Source organism: Erigeron canadensis, chromosome 4 (assembly GCF_010389155.1).
Source record: "Erigeron canadensis isolate Cc75 chromosome 4, C_canadensis_v1, whole genome shotgun sequence".
Lineage (NCBI taxonomy): Eukaryota > Viridiplantae > Streptophyta > Magnoliopsida > Asterales > Asteraceae > Erigeron > Erigeron canadensis.
In genome coordinates this window covers 31,732,761-31,755,511 of record NC_057764.1, presented here as the reverse complement: position 1 = coordinate 31,755,511, position 22,751 = coordinate 31,732,761, and the positions used below count along the sequence as shown (strand labels likewise).

Genomic DNA, 22,751 nt, shown 5'->3' with positions numbered 1-22,751 from the left:
TTTGTTTTATGAATTGTTTGTGTGTTAAAATGAAAATTAGGTTAGTGTTTAAATAGGAAAAAAGAAAATGTTACCATTGAATAAAAAAAACAAACTAACGGCTACTTTTGGTCCACCTTGGATGTCCTCAAGCTTCTTGGCAAAGAACAAGTAGAAGGACACAGCCACAAGGACGATCACGGCTTATACATTGTCCGTGTCTTGGCAACTTGGGACGCTACTCAAGACGGTGTATAAGCACCGGCCTAACAGGTATAGAATAGTTTGTTTATATTCTATTCACACATGTTCATTGGAAATAATGTTTCTCTAGACCTTATTTTACTTTGCAAGAAAAAAAAAATGTACGAAACGGTGATAAGAGTTTTTCAAATTTGGTTAAAAGAAGAGATGAATTTGTAGTTCTACTTTTTAATAATCAGGATTGTTGCACCATTAGTGAAGTTTGATTAAAAAAATTAGCATCTAATCAACCCGAACAAAACATGTTTGCTCATATAGTCATATGCTAAAAATGACTATTACATGCAAGATACAACTATACAAGTATGATTTGCCAGTCTTTCACTGAGATATAAACATCACTGGGCTGAGTTAGATAATTCATGTGGATAAATGGGCCCAATAAAAACAGAACGCAACAGCTTAGAAGCCTAGAACCCAGATACTAGTTGGGCCTGCAATCCTGCATGAGGTATAAAATGACCCAATATGATCTCCAGGCAAAAGAAATTAAAAAAACTAGAAGCTACTGGTTTTTTTACCCGCGTGTTGCCATGAAATATGTTTTTTACACAACAATATTTTAGACTAAAATTTATGTCAAATACACAAACCGAAATCTTCAAAAAGACAACTACATATGTAGTAATAACAATAAAAAATATAAAAGAATAATAAAATGTATAAAAACATAAACAATAACTATATTAATGTTTTAAATGTTACATGAACGTAAGACGTAACGATGAAGTTATATATAAAAAGACGGATGAAAATGATCAAAATCAAATGTTTATTGGTAAAACCGTAACTATATGAAAGTTATTTGATGAAAACATGATAACTCAAAAGTTAAGTGTCAAGAAAATGAAAACATAAACTTTGATGTGGGGCAAAATTAAAAAGGTAGAAACCTTAGGGGGTTAAAATGAAAATTGGTAAAAATTATTATACGCTATAGGATCGCTTTAAATGTTACATAAATGTAAAACGTAACGATGATGGAACTTATTATATATAAAAACATTAGATATATAAAAAGATGGATGAAAAATAAAAGTAAAACCGTAACTGTGTAAAAGTTGTTTTAAAAAAAATAAGAACGCAAAAGTTAAGTGTCAAGAAAATGAAAACGAAAACTTTGACGTGGGATAAAAGTTAAAAGATAGAAATTTCATGGGGTTAAAAAAAAATATAGAAACTTTAGGAGGTTAAGATGAAAATTGATAAAAAGTACTCGTAATTATTATGTGCAATAAGAACTTGTACATTTCATACATAAAAAACTTATACATTCACATAGGTTTTTAGTGTATATATAATTTCTCTGTTTCCAAAAGCATCTTCTATTCTCCACTTTTCTTTTTTTTTCTTTTTTAACCGCCCACTTATCTCCTTTTAATGTTACAAAAAAGTTTCAATCTAAAATTGTGTAGCTTACAACAAACTTAACATATTTGTTGAGCTTTATCAATAGATATTAGAGCATGTTTGGTAGGGAGAAATTTGAGAAATAAAATAGAGAAAACTAAAATTAGCTAAAAATTGAGAAATTTGATGAATTCCATTGTTTGGTAGCAATAAAGAATTTAACTGAGAGATCATATCCATTGTTTGGTAAAAAAAAAGGATTGCTAGAGAAATTATACCCATAAAAAGATAACATATTACTTAAGATTTTAGTTTATGCATTGCTATGTAACGGAAAAAAACCTAACAGATGAAGATTAAAAAGATAAAAAATAATAAAAATGTAAAAAATCTTAAGCTAAAATAGATCTTCAACAAAAAAATTTAAAGGTTTTGGTTCCAGCCATTAAATTAAACCAATAAAAATGATCACAGTTGAAATAACAATAAGGCTAAACGGAGTGAGGCAACTTTGAGAGAAAAAGGGGGGGGGGGTAATCCGTCATGTAAGCAAAAAGGTTTTGTTAGAAAAATAGGGGAGTGAGACAACTTTTGAGGGTGAGGAACTTTGAACATGTGACATTTATTAATTGGTTGGGGTGATATTAAAGTGAGGTTATAGAGTGCAAGAGAGGAAGAGTTGGGCGATAGAATAATTCCACCTCTTTGTGTTTCAGGGCTTAATCGGCAATAGAGGTGGCGTGGAGGGCGAGATTTGGGCGACAAAAGGGGGATTTCTGCCCCACTCCGTTTAGCCTAGGCATAAACATTAATATTTGAAAGGAAACGGCATGAATGATTCTTAAATAAGTCCAATTCGTGCCATGTGTAGGTTAGGTGGGTTTTAAATTATACACTATATCATAATTGGAAGTGGATGAGTTGATTTCTCTATCTTCTCAAGTTGTAGTTAAAATATTGAGGAATTTAATTTATTCACAAAACTAAAAAAAATGAAGTCATGTACAATGGGAATTCTCTGAGAAAATGATTTCTCCGTGTCTAATTTCACACCATCAACTAAACCATGTAAATCAATTTATTTCCATTTGGGGAGTGATATATCTACATTACTTTTTATCCATCTACAATAATTGTATATATTTTACAGCACAGTGTATAACTATACAATGCATATATTGTTGTAGATGGAAAAAAGTAGTTGTAGATATATCATTTCTCTTTCCTTTTCTCAATCTTTATTTCACCTTACCAAACACACCTTTAGGGTTTAAGTGTTTGGAAATATATTAAACAACCGTTCAAAATCTATTGTATGTATCAAATTTTAAATGCTGTTTAAATGAGATTATCTAGCTAAATCTCAACCTCCCCATACACCTTCAAAATATTCGGATCCAAAACTTAGAGTAGAAAATAACATTGAGTGTTAATTTTTTTTTTCACCATTGTGATTTGTGAACTGATAAAACAAAAAATATATACTAGAAAGATGATAATTGAATATTATCATATTTTCCTCGAACAAATCGATTCCCACTTTGGATTTTCTGTTTTCGTTTTCAACAACAAATCTTACACTACTCTTACTAGTCAGATGATAATCAAAATCAGGATGGGTTTTATATATTTGTATCTTAACTGTTTGAAATGGAGACCCATTGATTGTAACCGGACAGGGCAATATACATTATTACATTGCATATATGTCCATGAGTAAGTGGCTAACACATCCACTTATTGATACATAGTTACACAAGCAGATAAATGCACCATATCCAGCTTTCTAGAGACTTCTTTAGTGGTCTACCCTTGACTTTTTGTACGGTGAGTGATTATGCAAAAAGTCAAAGAGATACATTAGACTTTTTAATTTCTTTTCTTTTTTTATGTGTTACAAAACCTAATTATTGATCTGCAAAAGTTTTGTTTTTTTATACTCGTATATTTCTTTTTGCATGTTTTTTGCTTTTAACTTTAAGTTAATTTGATATGTAAATTAATCTTACACTGCACAATAACTATTAAAAAACTAATTATAAGGGATAAAACTCGCATATTAAACTAACTGAGTTGGATCAGTGGTTGGAGCCCTTACTTTTGAAGACAGAAGTGGTTCGATCCTCATGTCCAGCAAGGTTGAAGGTCCTTTTCTACCTTTGGTAAAACATGGAAGCAATCTCTCTATCTTTGGTAGGGCTAAGACTGTCTATATCTCAACCTCCTTCATACGCCGTCAAAGATGATATTGAGACTCAAAACCCTTGAAAGACGGCATTGAGAGTTACGAGTATTTTTAAAGCTTGCATAATAAACATACATAATCTAATTTTAACATCATTGGGGCCAAACATTTATTCAAAAGATTAAAATATTGGTATGTGATGGGTTTTTCACTCAAGTTTGGTGCATAACAGTCTCATACTCACTTTTCTCTATATATGAGAAAAGTGAGTATGAGATTGTTATGCACCCAACTTGGGTGAAAAACCCCTCATATACCAATATTTTAATATTTTGAATAAATGTTTGACCCCATGATTTTTATGGTTTAAAAAAAAGATATGTGAGTGGTTTTTCACCCAACTTAGGTGCCTAACAACATCATATTCCCTTCCCCCTATATATATATATATATATATATATATTTGGTTATAAAAGGGTAATATTACTTAGTATTCGACGAAAAAAAATAGATAGAAATTACATGACCTCAGTGTTTGGTCGAATGGCACCGATTCAATTGGTATTTTTCGCCAGATTTGCAAGTTAAATGAATTCTTGATCGACATTAATTAATTAATGGAAATTAAAGGATACATCTGTGATCGAGAAGTCTAGCTAGCTAGGAATCCAAATAATTATTGTATATCTTTTGATAAATTTTTCATTAGTTTGTCTCATACGCTCATATATAAACTTAATTGATCATTTTAACTTCATATATCGTCTTCATGTGTGTGAAAACTGTTTAAGGTTAATCTTCGTAAAATCTTGATTATAAGAGATCGATGGATATAAATGATTAAATGCATACGTATTATCAAATTTTTGCCTTAAATTTAAATCGGTTAGTTCTTAGAATGATCAGTTTGATTTGTTTAGATAATGCGGCTCCAAATTCAGTATAAACTGTACTTGCTGAACATTTTAGTAGTAGTCCTCTCTTCAAAGATGTCATGAATTGTGGATGAAGAAAAATAGAGTAATTAATTAAGAGATGAACACAAATCATACACTTAATCCTTCATTTAAAAATCATACTAGTATAAATTAAGATAAGATTTATTCAGGAAATTTATATAATTAACTTCCTTGTTAACTGATATGCACTAATGCACGTACACTGATATGATGCACACAATTAATCCATTGAACAAACCAATAACCCGATATCACCGGCCTTATAATCCCACCATTCATCGTTATCCATACTTCAATTAATCAGAAATATATAAAAACATATATAGAGTATTTATCAGTCTCAATAATATTAATCACGTTGCGGTGGTTTTGGAGTGTGATTTTTGTTTGCCCCTGGTCCTGGATAGTCGGTTTTCTCCAAATCCATCCTCTCGCTCATGAATTCGTCTTCTATAAACGACGCATTTTCTTCCATGTTCACTATCTGTTAATTAATCCAGCCATTCGATCAATTCATCGGTTAATTACATGATCTGCTTAATTACATCATGCACAAAATTAATTAGAGCATATATATATATATATACCTGATTTTTGGTCATGTCCCCAGAATCCAACATTTCTACTTTCTCATGCAACAAATGTCTATGAATCTTCCCTGTAATTAAATTAACTTCTATCAATGCATGCATTATATAATTAAGTTGATCGATAAGATATATATATATATATAGTATACGAGTATATATGTATAAATGTATCGATGCATGCATCGATCATGTGATTTGTAATTTTAGCAATTAAGAAGCTAGATAATTAATCCAAAGTGCCAAATTATTAAAGACAAAATGGATCGGATTTTAGAGTTGATATCTAGCTAGCTATATATCACTATATAATTAAGCATATGCATTCATATCTTATATGACAATTAAATATATGAATAACAAGTTCTTGGAGAATTAATTAATTACGTACCAGACGAGGAGATAGCATTGGCCATGAATAGAAGATGAGAGAAAGCAAGAAGAGTCACAATAAGATGAAAACTATTATTATTAGCAGCCATTAATTAATTTTTGCACTTACTTAATTAGCTAGCTAGGGTGATATGATCTATATATATATGCTGCTGGTTGATCTTAATTTCTTCTATATATATATATATATAGATGATCCTCATGGCACCTTTTTGATTTTGTGCAGTGGGTGGAGACACAAACAAACACCAAGTGAGGGAGAAATCATTTACAAGGTAGTGGTAGTGGACAAAAATAATATTTTTAAGGCTAGTGAGAGATTATTCTTTAAATAATACTCGTACTATGTATATTATTTAGAAGCCTTTTGTTTTCGTAAGAGTTAGTAATATTTATAAGGGATTTGCCAGGGACACTAGTTATAATGCATGAAGTCATATATTACTTGTTATTCTTTATTTATTATAATGAAAGTTATTATTGGTTTAAAAATGTAAATTTATGATGGAAACAAAAAAAAATGTGAATTATAGTAAAAATTGAAAACAAATGTCAATTTTAGGAAATCAAAAATAGTGATTGGTCGATAAGTTATTAGAACAACTGTCTTTTAGTATTTTAAAAAATTTTTGTTTTCATCATCAATTTACACTTTAACACAATGTCAAAATAGTTAATATTTTATTACATAATTTATATATATCTAATAGCAAAAGAAACGTAAAAATTAGAGACGTTAGAATATGTGGATTAATACAAATAAATATTTATATCATTATTTTATTTCATATTATCTTTATATATACAAAAATACAACTGACCTAATAGTTTATTAACCAATCACAAAGGTCAATTTAATGAAATTAAGATTTGATGATGTCATTATTTAATTCTATTAATTATTTAAAGATTTTATTATTAATATTAAATATTAAATAATTAATAATCTATCGATTGATATCAATATACTAACAAAGTTATTCAATTCGTATCAATATCTTAGAGTGAGTTTCACTTTTTTATCTCTCAATTTTAATTAATATTTTTTAGTAGGTTGATATACTTAAATTAATTGAGTAGATAACCTCTAGATTTATAAAAGATATATTTGTTTTGCGCTTAAAGTGTGATTAATATGCATGTATGAGTATATCTATATCATCCATTTATTCTTGAAAGCAAAATTAAAAGCAACCATTTGCATACATACGCCAGAATAAATCAAGCATGCAGCCATAGTTGCAAAAACAAATATACGTGTTTATATCTATCGTAAGTATTATTATCATCTTTCAAATTATTTTTAGTTGCTATGAATTGATTATGTGACTATTGAAATTTATCCGAATGTATCTATAATCATATTCTTATCTGACTATTAAAATCCTATATATGTAGATATATAGTCGTTTTTCATTTTTAGTGTATGGTTTTTTAGATAAAAGAAAAAAAACATTTTATGTATTTCAGGTTTTTTTTTTATTATTATGAGTTGTGTGAAAAATTGATGGCAACATGTGTTTTTATAGTATACTAATTTAATTTAATTTTTCAATTGTATATTAAACTTTAAAATTTCCAGTTCACTCATATATTTGTCTTTTTTTTATATAGTTGTATCATGGTCAAGACCTTATTTCTTACAATTGTATAATCAAAATTAAGATAGTGTTATCTAAAAAAGTTTATATAGAAGAATATTTGTTATAACATACACCTATGCTTTAGCATTAAGTATTTACATTTGAATATCTCAAAAAAAAAAAATAATATATTTATATTTGACGTATAAGTATTTTTATTCCATATAACAATTCTTATATTGATAATATTATAAAACACGTGTATTTGACACGGGTCTAATATCTAGTTTTTATTGTAAGGCTTATTTATAGTACTTAATTAAAACTATATATAAAATATTTACACTCTCACCCTCCCATTAGAATTGTCACATTTTGAATATATATATATATATATATTGTTGTATAATACTTAATGAAAATTATATCTACGAAAAATATATTTAAAACTCAATCAATTGATATAATTTTTAATAAGTATTATATAACACAAACAAAGTTATTTTAGGTCAAAGTTTAAAAATAAAAATTTCAAAAATTCAAAGCATGACACTTTTAGTGAGACATATAGAGTAATAAAATATTTTAGAATTTAAATTAATATTTTTCAAATAATTAAATATATCTATAACTCTTATAAAAAAGTAGTTAACCAAGCTTTTTAATGTCCTCTTCCAATCTAAAACTATATTGAAAAAATGTCACATAGGATTTTATCCTATGTGTCAACTCCATATTTTTTTCAAAAATAAACTATATATTTAGAAAAAAAATGAACTTATATATATATATTAATTAATTAATAAATAAATATATTGTACAAATCTAAGATCTTCTCATTAGATAAAATGATATCTCTCTTTAACTAAAAAATCACGTCTATACCTAATGATATTTCATTATCTTTTTTATTCAACATTGCATAAAGTTCTTTTCCTTTTCTTCTTATGATGTTTATATGGAAGTTTCAAAACTATATGAATATACAAAAATAAAACAAATTAAGTGTAAAAAAGAGATTTAATTAGTTAAAAGATAACATCGAAACTCATAAATCTTAACATTATATTAACTACACCTTGAATATATGTTCCAAATTTTAACTTTTTGTTTTAATAAACAATATCCTCTTTTAAGTATAAAAACTACCTTGGTGTATACCTTCTTCTTTGCCAATAGCCGGTAAGTACAAATAAGATGGGTTTTATGGTAAACGTACAACTAATTAATACACTTTAACAAAAACCCTTAGGGTTTCATTTAGCAAAACCAAAAAAAAAAAAATTGAGTCATATAAATTCAAGTAATTGTAAATCACCCGGAGTCCGAGACCTACCCCACCCTTAAACCAAATTCTACATCCTAATTTTCTTTTTCTTCCTTTTTTGGAACGGCACATTCTACCTCTTCTGGATTAGTCAGTTAGATTAAACAAAAATTAAAACCACCATGGTGTTGATAATTCATTTCTAAAAATCGCAGCAACATCTTCAAATGAATATAACTGTTTTACTTTTTGGATGTTAAGAAGAACATTCAACACATAAGGCATAGTCAAATTATCCTCTTTGATTTATATATCCTGCCAATTGTAATTTTTCATGTGACTTTTAACCTTTTTGGAGAGAAATGTAGTGGAATTGTCACTCTACATTAAGGATCAAATTGTATGTCTTTGAGTTCTGTTGTAACAAGACGACTACATGATACATGTTCTAAATGTAGATCATTTATTGGCAACAAAAGGCAAATTACTAGAATTACTAGAAGAAAAACATATTACTAAATTCTTAATGATAATTTAAAGTATAGCTTAATAGCTTAAATCCTTCTATCTCTTTAAGTTCATATTTTGTCAAGCTTTTTGTTGAATCTATTTCTGTTCAACCATATGTTTATATTGTTACTAAACTATTTATATAGTTCACATCATGTAATTCTAATGAAATATGTTCGCTATCGTTTCTTCATATATAAAGTGTATTATATAGTTTTTTATACAGCTCACGCATCGCGCGGGTCAAAAACATAGTATATATATATAAATATGTATGTATGACATTACATTAATAGTTAAATATGTAAATTACTTTTGCCAATATTTTAGTGTTAAACCAGTCAAACTAAACAAGCTTAATTCATTTTGATTGGTTTGGTTTAACACAATAGTTTAGACAATTTGGTTTGAAAAAATATTAGACAATTTGGTTTGAAAAAATACTATACCGTTCATTTTGGATTGACTTAGATTTTGATTTAAAATTGTCCAAACTAAACCATGTAGCTAGATCTGGACTCAAAACTTGACACATACATAATATATCTTTTACATTCATCATCAAACTAATACATACATGTACATCAATCCAAAGTGAGTCTTGAACTTACACCAATTTACCGATTTAGTATGGGTTAAATCAAATTAAGTCGAGTGGTTAACTTGATATAATATAATGATGGTATAATATAATTATCAGTCACATGACTTTACTGATGATGCCCATCGAATGAACTTTAAAAGGTTGAAAAGAAAGTGGAAGATTACCTAACATTCCCTCTTAAATTGGACATTGTCTCCTCTTTTTGGTATTCATATGGACATTATAAAATATTGCTACATGTACGATTATTGATCTAAGTAATGTTATAAAATTAGCATCTCTTAAAAGTCAAAAGTATCCATATATATTAACCTATAGGTATCTTTTGGGTGGCTTAAATCATATGTTGTGTGCATACTTTAGCAAGCATGCTTTTAATTAGCCTCTTTAAACTCCATACCCTTAGTGAAACAAAATTCAAGGTTAATTGGAGTAATAAACAAGATATCGGTATCCTCTTTTTATTTCCCCCCTCCATATCCATTTATAGATAACTAGCATTTTAACCACGAAGTTGCCCGGGAGACATAAGTATACGGCAAACCTATAAAAAGGTACTACACAAATTGAACGTTAAAAACTGATGCGAAAACTATTATAAATGATGGTCATTTAGTCGGAAACACTACACAATTCTCTGGCCGTTGGTCGGTGATTACTAAGTTGTAGTTAAAACCGTTTAAAAGATAAACAATTAGCTCTATGAGCCTACCATTACATGGTTAAAAGTACTCATTAAGTCATTATATATCCATGCTAATTAGTAGATTAGAACTCAAGAACTCCAGTTTATATAAAACAAATTGTTTATGAATGATCATAATTTATAAATGAGATTATTCGAGCTTGAGTTTACGTAATTAGACGAGTTTATTGAGTTCAGTGTCTTGAATATAACTGGATAACAATAATAATTAAAATAAACTCGCGTATCGAGCTCGATCGATTCGAGTAATAAATAAACGAGTAATAAATAAACTAATAAGCCTAAATTTTCTGAAATTTAACTCGACTCGGTTGGTTATCGTTTATGTATATAAAAAATTACCTTACCCTGAGCCATGTTCTGTTTCATAAATTATTACAATGTATAGCCAGTTAAATAAAATTTGCGGGGCAAAATTAGTGTTGATGGGATACTTTTGAAAAGTTTGAGCCAACTCCAATATAATTTGGTAATTTGGGGCCCTAGCTAAACTGTTACGTGGGTTGACATTTTTGCGGCTAGGTAATTCAAAGTCCAAAGTTCATGATAATTCTTCCTCCACTAAAATGACCTCCATCATATAATGCAATAATCATATGTAAACAACATGGTTGGATCAGTAGTTAATACCCTGACCTTTGGAGTTTATAGATTATGGGTTCGATCTTCATCTCATGCAAAGGTTGGAGGGCCTCTTCTACCATTAGTAGATTAATGGAAACAGTCTCTCTACTTTAGTAGAGGTAAGGTCTGCCTACATCTTAACCTCCTCATACACCGTCGAGATATTAGGGCTCAAAAACCCACGAAAAACGACACTGGGCAGTTTCTTTCTTTCTTTCTATCAATGATATATGTGACATCTGACTAATTTGGTATAGTGAAAATATGTTTAAGCTTTTTGATGCTAATACATGGATACAGTTCATTCCTTTCACAGTTTCACTTGTTTACTTCATCTTCTAAGTTAATCACATTTGATATTTATTTCTTTATAAGTGAGGTAGCAGTGGCGACAGTGGAAGTGGCAGCCACTATAATAACGATGGCGACTATTAATGATGGTGGTGATGACGTTGTATAGTATAAATATTTAATTTTAAAAAAATAATAAAAATATTTATAAAAAATAAAGAATTCATGATGTAACTTATTCATTAAAAACAATATGTTGAGCAGGGGTTATAAGCTTTAATAGGTAATATTGAAATGTACATAACTACCACATTACCAATCCAATTTTAAGATGTATAGAAAACAAGATGAGATTTCATAAAACAAATAAAATCAAACATATATATATATATATATATATATATATATGGAAAAGTGAATGTGGTGTTGTCACACATTTAAGTTGGGTGAAATTCTCCTCACATACTAATTTTTTAATCCATAAATGTATAATGAATAAATAATGGACCCCCATGTTTTTTATGGATTAAAAAACTAGCATGTGAGAGGTATTTCACCCAACTTAGGTGCCTAACAGCACCACCTTCACTTCCCCCATATATATACGGGGGAAGGGAATGTTACATTTTGATGCATTAAAAGTCTATAAAACTGACATAGTGTATAACTAATTATCATTATCTAAATGTTTAACAACATATTGATCCGTCAAAATTGAAAAAATCACGTTTTTTTTGTTGGATGCATATTCATTAAATATGCATCCAAGATGGATGCACAAAACAGAAAACGTGTTTTTTTCGATTTTGACGAATCAATGTGTTGTTAAACATTTAAATAATGATAATTAGTTGTGCACTATGTTAGTTTTATGGACTTTTAATGCATCAAAATGATGTTTTTAAGTGTTCTCACCATTCTTATTTTATATATTCTAAATATTACTAGCATGGTACCCCGCGCGTTGCAGCGGATACCATAAAAATAGTGCAAATGAAAGAAAAAAAGAAAGATTGAGAGAGGATTGTGTGTGTAAATGACTACAAATGAAAAGGGAAAGTTTTTTTGTGGGGAAAATATTTTAGACAAATCCCCATGTGTAATAGGTAATAATAAAATAAGGGAAATGATTAATCCTTCTAACCAAATAGTCTAATAATCCTCTTAACTATGACATGATGACATATGGAAAAATCAGGGGGCAAGATTAGAAAAGAGAATTAGTGTAACACCCCGCTAAAGCGGAATATACAGGATGTACAGATAAGCACAAGCACGCACAGTACAAGTTCAAACACAACCTACAACATTAAGGAATAAGAAGTATCATAAGTTATTACAGCATTTGGGAAAAACCCTGAGTTAGATAATATTCCAAAGACAGAACAATTATCTTAAGTACTCTTTGAACTCAGAACAGGAACAAGCAAAAGGAAGTCTTCACAGCCACTAATCTTGAACGCATGAACAATCTTCATAGAAGTAAGCTGGAAGTAGGAAGACTCCTATGCTAAGAGAACTAAGAACCTAGCCTGAAAAGCATGTAAGTTCAAAAGGGTCAACTACAAAAGTAGTTGGTGAGATTCACATAAAGTACTTATTATTTATACATAATATTAGTATGTATATTAAGAACAAGTCATAAGATCTTTACGTCTGTCAAAAGTACTTTGTAATATCAAGAATAGTTTTGGAATATGTATTGTACTTAATATGTATGTATATAATTACTGCTAACCCGATTGGTCAATGATGAACGATAATGAATCAGTAAGCTCACAATAACAAGTAAGCTACAAGCATGATCTAGATCAAATAAGTACAGATAATATGCATCCTCCGGAACTGTAGAGAATGAGGGTGGACCTACCTTAACAGCGCTGTCCATAATTACCTACGGTTCATTCTCTGAACTGTGGGATATGAATTGATAGCAGTAAAAATAGAACTCATACATAGAACAATAAGTTCATACAGCGAACATATAAGTGATACAAATGTATTCAAGATCCTGCCCATTCAAGATCTAGAATACAGTTTCAGAGAATAAGTATGATGATAGGAATGTATTCAGATCCTGCCCATTCAAGATCTAAATACACTCAAGAGAGTATGAAGATATGGATGTATTCGAGATCCTGCCCATTCAAGATCCCAACACACCATAGAAGATAAGAATAGTAATAAGGATGTCTTTCAGAATCATTTTATAAATAGTCTGTACGTTCATAAAATAGTACATAGAACAGTTTTAGATCATATGTATATATATATTTATATATATACATTTAAGTACGAAATACTTTTCATAGGATCATATAATAGTACGTAGAACAGTTCAAGAACATATATATATATATATATATATATATATATATATTTATATATATATAATTTAAGTACAAAAATAGTTTTCATGCTTTCCAGTCCCCGATAAAGAACTTTGAACAGAATGTACGAAAAGGGGATAAGTGAACTCACAGTGATCTGGTACAGTACAGTTATCGAGCAAAAAGGATAAGCACAAAGATAGATGTTATTATATCTATCGAAGTCCAAGCACGTCTTGTCTGAGGCCTAAGTACACGTCGTAATTCATATAATAGGTACATATATTAGACTTGGTGATTGATTAATCACGAAAATGTTCTTGATGATCCGATGATTTGGGTCCTTTGAAGATCTTTGAACGTTTTGACTCAAAAGGGTTTAAATGAACTTTAAGTACATGTACTGGACTCGAACTGAACGTTTTAGAACTCACACATAAATACTTATTGTGTTAAAGAGTCGAACAAGTCGTAAATAATGAACTTTTAGTCTTAAGAACTCAGTTATTTGTTCATAGCACTCGTACCTTAATAATCAAGATCGAACATGTCTTTAGTGGGCATAATTAAGGTGTGCACAATGAATGTTGGTCTAGGTCGATTCAGGAACTAGCTTAGATGTTATCTTATAGCCTTGAATGTACTTAATCCGAGATTAATTGAAGCAACGATTGGTTGGGTTGATTAATGATCAAGTACAAGATCAGGTCACATAAGAAATTATAGAACAATAAGGTCTAGGGTTTTGGTGTAAGATTTGTTCTAGCTTCAAGTTCAGAACCATGTTAATATTCTCCGGGCTCAAGACTGTTTCACATTTGTCATTTAGATCGGCCTTCTGTTGCACAGCTTTAGATCGTTTCTCTGTCGCACAGCTTTAGATTGTTTTAATGTTGCTCAAATTTAGATCGTTTTAGTGTGGCTCAATTAGATCGTTTTAGTGTGGCTCAATTAGATCGTCCCTCTGCTTAACCATTTAGGTCGTTTCACTTGCATAGCCTATTTAGATCGTTTTGGTTCAGGTCAATAAGATCGTTTCATGTTCACAAGTTTAGATCGTTTCACCTCTCATCAGTTTAGATCGTTCCATAACTCAGCCATTAAGATCGTTCTAACTCATCCATTTAGATCGTTTTACTGTCAAAGCTTTAGATCGTTTTACCCAATTCGTAAACAAAACAAGATCGTTTTCAAAATAATAGTTGAGCAAAACCGATTCCAAGATCAGTTACCCAATAAACGAACCAACACATTACCACACCACACAAGACTGAACGAATCAAGAACCATGAACCAAAGAGGATGTCTAGGATAATTTTGAGGGATTTAGATCGTTTCTCAAGTCCTTCATTTAGATCGTTTCATGCTAGAAACGGGCTGAACACAGACCAATGTACAACCGATTGTCTAAATCGATTTCAGAACTAGTTGGAACCAAATACAAGCACATATAAACATATTAACATTATTTCATAACACCTTTATTGGTTTCCAAGATCAAATATCACATGAACACTTTGAACTTCAAGAACAAGTTATGTTCATTTTTGAAAAATGGGTTTTGTAATTTAATCACGTTATGACCCAAATTTGTTCATCAAAATGATGTTAAACACATTTAGACACAAACCCATTGCTTATAAACATGATTTCTTAACAAAAAAATCGGACCAAATCATCAAGAACAAGAACATAAAAAGTACACTTTTGTTTTGATCAAATTCTCAAAAGAGGTTGTTATTACCTGTGATTTGATACTAGAAACGTGTTTTGATCGTCACAAGGAACCCGAAAGTACAAATGATTTCACTTAACCAACCCAAAATCAAGATGGTGATTTTAGGGTGTGAAAATGGTGGTGGAGATGTTCCTAACTATGTGTTTTTAGAGAGAGAGTGAGAAATGGAGGTGATGAATGAATAGTGAATTTTCTCATACTACAACATTCTATTTATACCTTTTCCAAATGAATGCACTAGGTATTTCCAAGGGACTATTTGTGAACATTTTGCACTAGAACACTTATGGACACGAACATTTATGAACCGAATCTTCATATTTTATCGAATTAATTCATAATCCGTCACATAAATCAAGATTTAAGATCTAATTGACCTTCAAATAAACAAATATTTTGAGTCTAAAGTACGTCAAGAACTTAAGTAGATTGGACTGTCTAGCCGTTCAGATGGCGAAAGTATGATCTAAGAACTTAATTAGAATATTCGTAAGGCGGTTGTTACAATTAGTGGACACCACATGTCAACTTCTTAATGTATTAAGAGGATTATTGGGCTATTTGGTTAGGAGGATTTATCATTTTCCATAAAATAAATAAGTATAGATTTGAATTGAATTGAATTGAAATAGAGGAGTGGCAATTCCGTACTTTTGCAGATTACATTTTCAACAGTTAGGAGAGAGGATGTTATTTATAATATAGTATAGATAAGGGGATAAGAACAACATTATCACAACCAAATGATTTTGTTATTTTTCTTTGTGTTCATCTTAAGGGGTGTTTGGTACAATGGAATGAAAATGGTGAAAAGGAAATGGGAAAGACTTCTCATGTTTGGTTGCAAAGAAGAATGAGAATCGAGTAGTGAGAATCGATTTCATTCCCTCCATTCTCTATAAATTGTAGAGAATAGATGAGAATGGGAAAAAAATTGTTTTAATGATGTCATATGTATTAATTTTAGTTATTATTTAAATTTTTGTATTTTCATATATTCATTCTCTGGTTATACCAAACAACGGAATCTATTATCAATTTCCAAATACTCATTCTCATTCCCACTATATTCATTTTCTATTACATTTCCATTCTCTTCGATTCACTTCTACCAAACACCTAAAGGTGTTTGATAAAATGGAATGGAAAGGAGAAAAAGAGAATGGAAAAGATTTCCCGAGTTTGTTTACAACGGAAAGCGAGAATGAGAATTGAGAAGTTAGAATCATTTCCATTTTCTCTATAAAGTGTAGAGAATGGTTGAGAATGAAAAATAAATAAATTTGTTTTTATGATGGTATATGTATTAATATTATTAGCATTTTATCCGTGCAATGCGACGCCGGTAGTGGTAGCGGCGGTGTGGTGTTGACGACGGTGTAGTGGTGACGGTGTGGTTATTATTATAAAAACAATTAATGTAAAAAGGTAGTGTAATTATTTTAAGAGTTGATTACGTTGTGAATTATTTCATTAAGAGTAATATAGGTATTTTAGTGAATGAAAGAGAGATAAATAATTAACTCATTATGGGAGAATGGTCATTTTGTATGGGGACATTTTTTTGTGAGATGGTGTTAAAAAGTGTTAGGAGAGAGAGTGTGATAATTTTTATAAAGTAGTCGAGATAGAGATATTATTTAAAACTTTTTTTTCTTATATTCATCTTTTGCTGGTATCAGACAACAAAATTCATTCTCTTTTCAAATATTTATTCTTTTTCCTACTATTTTCATTCTCTATGATTTTCTCATACCAAATATCCCCTTATATGAATATTAGTTTACTGTATTGATTAATGGACTATTTTTGTCTGATTATAGGTTTTAAACCGGTTTTTATAAGGAACTTAATTCGTGAATTTCCTTTAAAATGATTTTGATTTGTCCAACTAGAAACATATAGATTGGTAATTCAAGTTGAAACTGAAGTTTATTTAGTTAGTGAATGTGCAAAGAAAAAATAGTACGAGGCATATATATAGGGTAACATGAAAGTCGAAATGTCTTATAAAAAAATGATTGTTGTTTTGTATGAAATATTTTACTCAAATAGTATATATATACCTGGCCGTATATGACAACTAAAACCAACGGGTAATGATATTGTTACAACATAAATTAGTCATTTACAATAAATATATAAATTTTATTTTATACTGTACAACTGTATAATACATGTATTATTATACTTGGCCCAATGTTTGTAATAATAGCATTCCCTAAAACCAACAAATATAACTTTGTAAACCTATCATATCATAATTAATTAGTAGTTTAGTATCTTCAATTCAATCCGAATTTTATCGTAGTGACGAGTTTGGGAAAAGATTAAGAAGCAAAAAGAATCTTTAAAGTATTTGGTTTTTTTAATGCTTGATATGGATCTTATCATGTTATCGAATCTTATGTACAAATGAAAAAACTATCCAAATATTTCATCCTAGTGATGATATAAGGAGATTAAAGTACATTACTTAATTCACTATATATTAATACTTGATATGGATCATATCATATCGCCGAATCTTATATGTTATGAAAATATAATCTGTCTAATGACTTTTATTCCAAATGGTTGTGATGAAGTATTTGATGATTTCAATTATGGGTTCAAATTTAATAAGCAGAAAAAAGAAATTGGGTTTCATATTAGACTATACAGTTTAGCTTTGATGGGCTTTTTACTATAGATGGTCTTCGAGTTATGTACTCTTGAAGGTGATCAAGTGATCTAATATGTTGTAAAAACATGCAAAGATGGTCTGTAAAAACATGCAAAGATGGTCCATATTTATCATTCTAGTGATGTTCTAAGGAGATTAAACTAAAAAAATTAAATTTGAATCACTAGAGGTAATCAGAGTTTATCATATCATTACAGTGTAAACGAATCGAACAGTGTAAACGAATCGAACAGTTCATGAACAGTTTACGAACCGTTCGATGAGAAGTTTGTCCGTGTTCGTTTGTTTAGCTAAATGAACGAACATGAACACAAAAATTTGTTCGTTTAGTTAAATGAGAATATGAACAAAGTTCATGTTCGCTCGTTTATGTACATGCTAACAATCGTTTGTTTATGTTCGTCTAGATTTGCTAATACCTAATTAACTATACTTAAAAATAGTTTAAACATATTTATTTCTTTTATGTCATATACATATGATATATATATATACATGTATATATTATATTAAGGTATATTAAATTATTAATTATATACTTATATTTTAAGAAAAAGTTTAAATATAAATATTTTTTTATATTAAAAACGTGTGATTGTGTGATATTGGACTCGAAATTTAGGCTTATAAATCTATTTTTAGGAAATGAAAGGATACAAACTTCATTTTTTTATTAGATAAATGGTGTATATTCGTATCATAACTTGAAACATTTTGTCTAATTTTTAGCCGATTGATATTTTGTAATCTTGAATTTAAATTCTAATACTTATAACCATATGTTTCTTTATTCTGGTTCGTTTGTGTTCGTCAACATTCGTTTATGAGCATAATTGAACGAATATGAACAATTCGTTTCTCCGTTCGTGAACACATTATTATGTTCGTTTATCGCACTCCATAGCTATTTTTAAACCTAGAAATAAAACTAGTAGTAGGTTGACACGTTGTCAGATATACATGGAGGATAAGCCTAATAATGGCCAATTAAACAACTAGAAAGTTGAGAGATTCAGGTTCTTTGACTATGCATATATGTATATTTAATTCTAATGTTTAATTACTAAATATTTTTAATTTGGTTGGTCGGCCAAATGTGAAAAGGGTGATCCCAATCATCACTCTACTGAAATGATAAATTTTAATAGAAAGGAAAATAAAATTCAATTAATTTTATATTTATGTTTACAAAACATTCTCTCTATATATCTATATCTATATCTATATCTATATCTATATTATATTAATAAACAAACTACCCTCTTCTCTTTTCAACTCTTTACCTTTAAAATACCCAAAATACCCTTAATTTTCAACACATTCCTAAATCACAAACTAAATCTACCAAATATATCCTAAAAATATTTTACACGCATATTTATCCAAAATATCTATCTCCTTTATTAATTATATTTCCACCTGATATCTCTACAATATTCTTAATAAAGTTATTTACAAAAGATACATCTCTTAACCATAAAATAACTACACTACAATTTATGTTAATTACTTTTAGATTAATAACCACATCGTTACCATCACCACCACTAGCACCACCCGTTGCCGCCACTACCGCTACATTGTGCGGGTACCCATCTCATATATATAAATCCCGTGCAATGATTTTAGTGCGTCACAGTTTTTCAGCAACATCAGTCCCCGCCGTTTAATAGTTTGCATTATCAGTCCTCTTTTTAACGGCCGTTAACTTCTGTTTGAGTTTTTAACGGATTTCTCAGCATTATTAGTCCCTATCGTTTAATATCTTGCAATATTAGTCCTCTTTTTTAATGGCCGTTAACTTCATAGGTCCTTTTTTCTAACTAAGAGTTAAGTCTTTTTCTTACATGAGTGTTAACGATCGTTAAATGCTATTTTAGTGTAAAACAAGAGTTACAAAAAGCTAATGCAAACCATGTCCATTTTACTCAAATGAGTTTGTTTTTTTACGTTTTTACTTTTACTTTATACTTTTAACTAAAGTTGTCGTTCTTTAAGTTGTTTTTGACTTTTTGCAATATATTGTACAAAGTTACCATGGAATCTGCGTTCATATGTCTTTCTATTTTGTATAATTTCTACAATGATTTATATGATATTTTTCATTTCTTTTCATATATCACATATAATAGTATAGTTATAGTGCGTTTTCATTTAATTTTTTCCGTTTTGCCACAATTTTTTTTTTCAATTAAACATATATACTTAGCTATATGATTAACAATTTTTTTCCCTTCAACTATTAATAGAATTAATCATGTAAATGATTATTATATTTTACGTTTGTACACGATCATATATTTTTGGACATGCATTTAAACAAAAAAAACAAACGAGTGTATCTTCCACGTATATAAGGTTTTCGAAAACAACGTTATGTCTGCCCGGATAACGTAACTAGTTCTATTTATATGATCACACATGACAAAACAATATGCATCTTTTCTAAAAAAATAGCAGATGGTGTGTATGACTAAAGTACGCAATGTCTATATTATCATAGTTCTCTTGATTAGATATCGACTCAATTAATGTTGGAATTGAATCCTCTCTAGTTCCTCCAACTTGACTGGAATTTAATAATCATTTTTGAAACATGACTTTTGATTTTAATAAAAGTTTAAAATTCTTCTAAATTGATCTCTCAAGTCAATTTGAGGGGATCTTAATCCCTTATTTTTAATGAATTAAGATCATCTAAAATTGAGATAACTTCATAGGTAAAGTTACATAATTCTCAATATTTAGATTGAAATCAAGGGTTAAAGTTCACATATCAAATTTGAATCTTGACATTTGATTTTTATTAATCTAACTTTAAAATATCTTTATCCATTTTTAATAGAGTACTGGAAATAGTATTTCATTATTAAAATTTGATAACTTGAATTTTGCTTCACATTTTATGCCCATCTAGCGTTGTCAGCAACATATTATGAGCATATCTATTTCATATGAAAAAAGAAAAAGAAAACTTACGTGCAAAACAATATATATTAGCATTAAATTTAATCGCCCTGTTTTTTGTTATTTATATTTTTTTAACCTATAAACTGCAATTCGCAAATTTTGATTTCGTGGGCCATTTTAAAAGCTCGTCCAGATCCCTTTGATACTATCAGGAAAACAGTACGTCTTCATGGACCAAAGGCTCTAAGAACAGGTAAAATCAAGCCCATGTTAACTTAGATTATCGAGAATGAAATCCTTCACTAGATGTCCTCACAGATTTGTAAAGCATAATTCACAACTAATATGATTCGCCCAAGCCCAAATGACGTACTGTCATGCTACTATACTAGAACAAAAGGAAGGCCCAAATCATGCCATTATGATATAAGGCATTACCAATACATCTTCTTTTAAACTTGTTTTTGTCATTTTGATTTGGAAAAAAAACAAATTACGTTCATAATCCGCATAACTAAAAGACATAATTAATAATTAAACTCTACTAATGCATACAGAGTGTAGCCTTGATCTTAAAAATTCAAATGATTTCAGATTTTACCCTTTCCTCTTGTGAAAAGCTTTTAACACGAACTTAATAATTTTATATAGTCCTAGATTGGTGCCCGCACAATACAGCGGCGGTAACGGCAACGGTAATGGTGTAGTTATTAACATAAAAGTAATTTCATTACGTTCAGAGATGTGATGAATTGTTGTGTGAGGTATGAAAGGTGAGGATGAGGAAGAATTTTTAGTTAGAGTTTTTGCTATGTGTTTTTGCGTGAGAGAGATAGAGATTGAGTTTTTTTTTAAGAGCATTTTAGTCATAGTCTATAAAAATATAAATAAAAATGTATTAAGATGGATGGTAAATGTGTCATTTCAAGTTCTTAAATTTAAGGAGGGGGACAGAGAGTTTGTTTTATAAAAGATATAGATATAGATATATGCATAAATAATTAACTACATCAAAATGTTTATATAAAATTACGTTTATTGAAAAGATAAAAAGAAAAGAAAAATATGATTTAAGCCAAGTCATCAATTTGGTCGATCTGGTTCACGAAAAGCCTATTCTATTTTTAAATAATTGGTTGGGCGTGTTTAGTTATGAAAAATGTTTTCAAGTTTGTTATTTTTAATATTTTAGAAAATTAAAGGAGTTTTAAAACTATAGAAGACAAATAAAATTTTGAAAACACGTTCAAACTAGAAAATGAAAAACAATTTAAGGTTTTTAAAATTTTGAAAATGGAAAATGAAAAGTGGAAAACAATGTTTTTGTTTTTATGGAATATATTTTTGGATGACTATCATTTAAACGCATTTTTTGTTTTCTATGTTTTTTTTAAAATATAAAAATGGAAAATGAAGAGCGTTTTTCCCGCACCCTTAACATTCAAAACCCCATCAATTGATGATTCGGTTTCTAGACTGATTCCGGGCTAATTCGGTCTGATTCTATTAGTTTCAAAACATTGACTTAACTTTGACCATTTATAACAAGCATTTCATATGAAATCCTGGCCACTAAAAACGTAAAAGTGAATATAAAAATTCCAGATTGGTCCTACACCCCACAACAGCTCAAACTCGGCCACAAAAACTTGTGGCTGAGAATCATCTCACCATTGAACTCCAGCTAATGGCCACATGTCAAATTCCCAATAGTGGTAAAAAGTGGATAAAAAAAAGAGTCATCCACTTGTGTTTTTTTTCTCCATATAAACGACATAATGACAA

The 22,751-nt window shown here is 29.3% G+C and overlaps 1 protein-coding gene across 1 annotated transcript; it reads right to left on the bottom strand.

Moving 5' to 3' along the window:
- Positions 1-4,862: 4,862 nt before the first annotated feature.
- Positions 4,863-6,042, bottom strand: LOC122598243. The gene is made up of 3 exons (XM_043770845.1): positions 5,716-6,042; positions 5,325-5,395; positions 4,863-5,221 (listed from the first exon to the last, which is right to left on the bottom strand). The coding sequence occupies exons 1-3, from the start codon at positions 5,804-5,806 to the stop codon at positions 5,087-5,089; spliced, it is 297 nt and encodes a 98-aa protein (XP_043626780.1). The 5' UTR covers positions 5,807-6,042; the 3' UTR covers positions 4,863-5,086.
- Between the last annotated feature and the right edge of the window lie 16,709 nt (positions 6,043-22,751).

Excerpts from the sequence above, each read along its gene's own strand:
- LOC122598243 (XM_043770845.1), bottom strand. The coding sequence starts at position 5,806 with ATGGCTGCTAATAATAATAGTTTTCATCTTATTGTGACTCTTCTTGCT. Across the intron at positions 5,396-5,715 it reads CAATGCTATCTCCTCGTCTG|GGAAGATTCATAGACATTTG; the intron begins GTACGTAATTAA and ends ATTTAATTACAG. Across the intron at positions 5,222-5,324 it reads GGGACATGACCAAAAATCAG|ATAGTGAACATGGAAGAAAA; the intron begins GTATATATATAT and ends ATTAATTAACAG.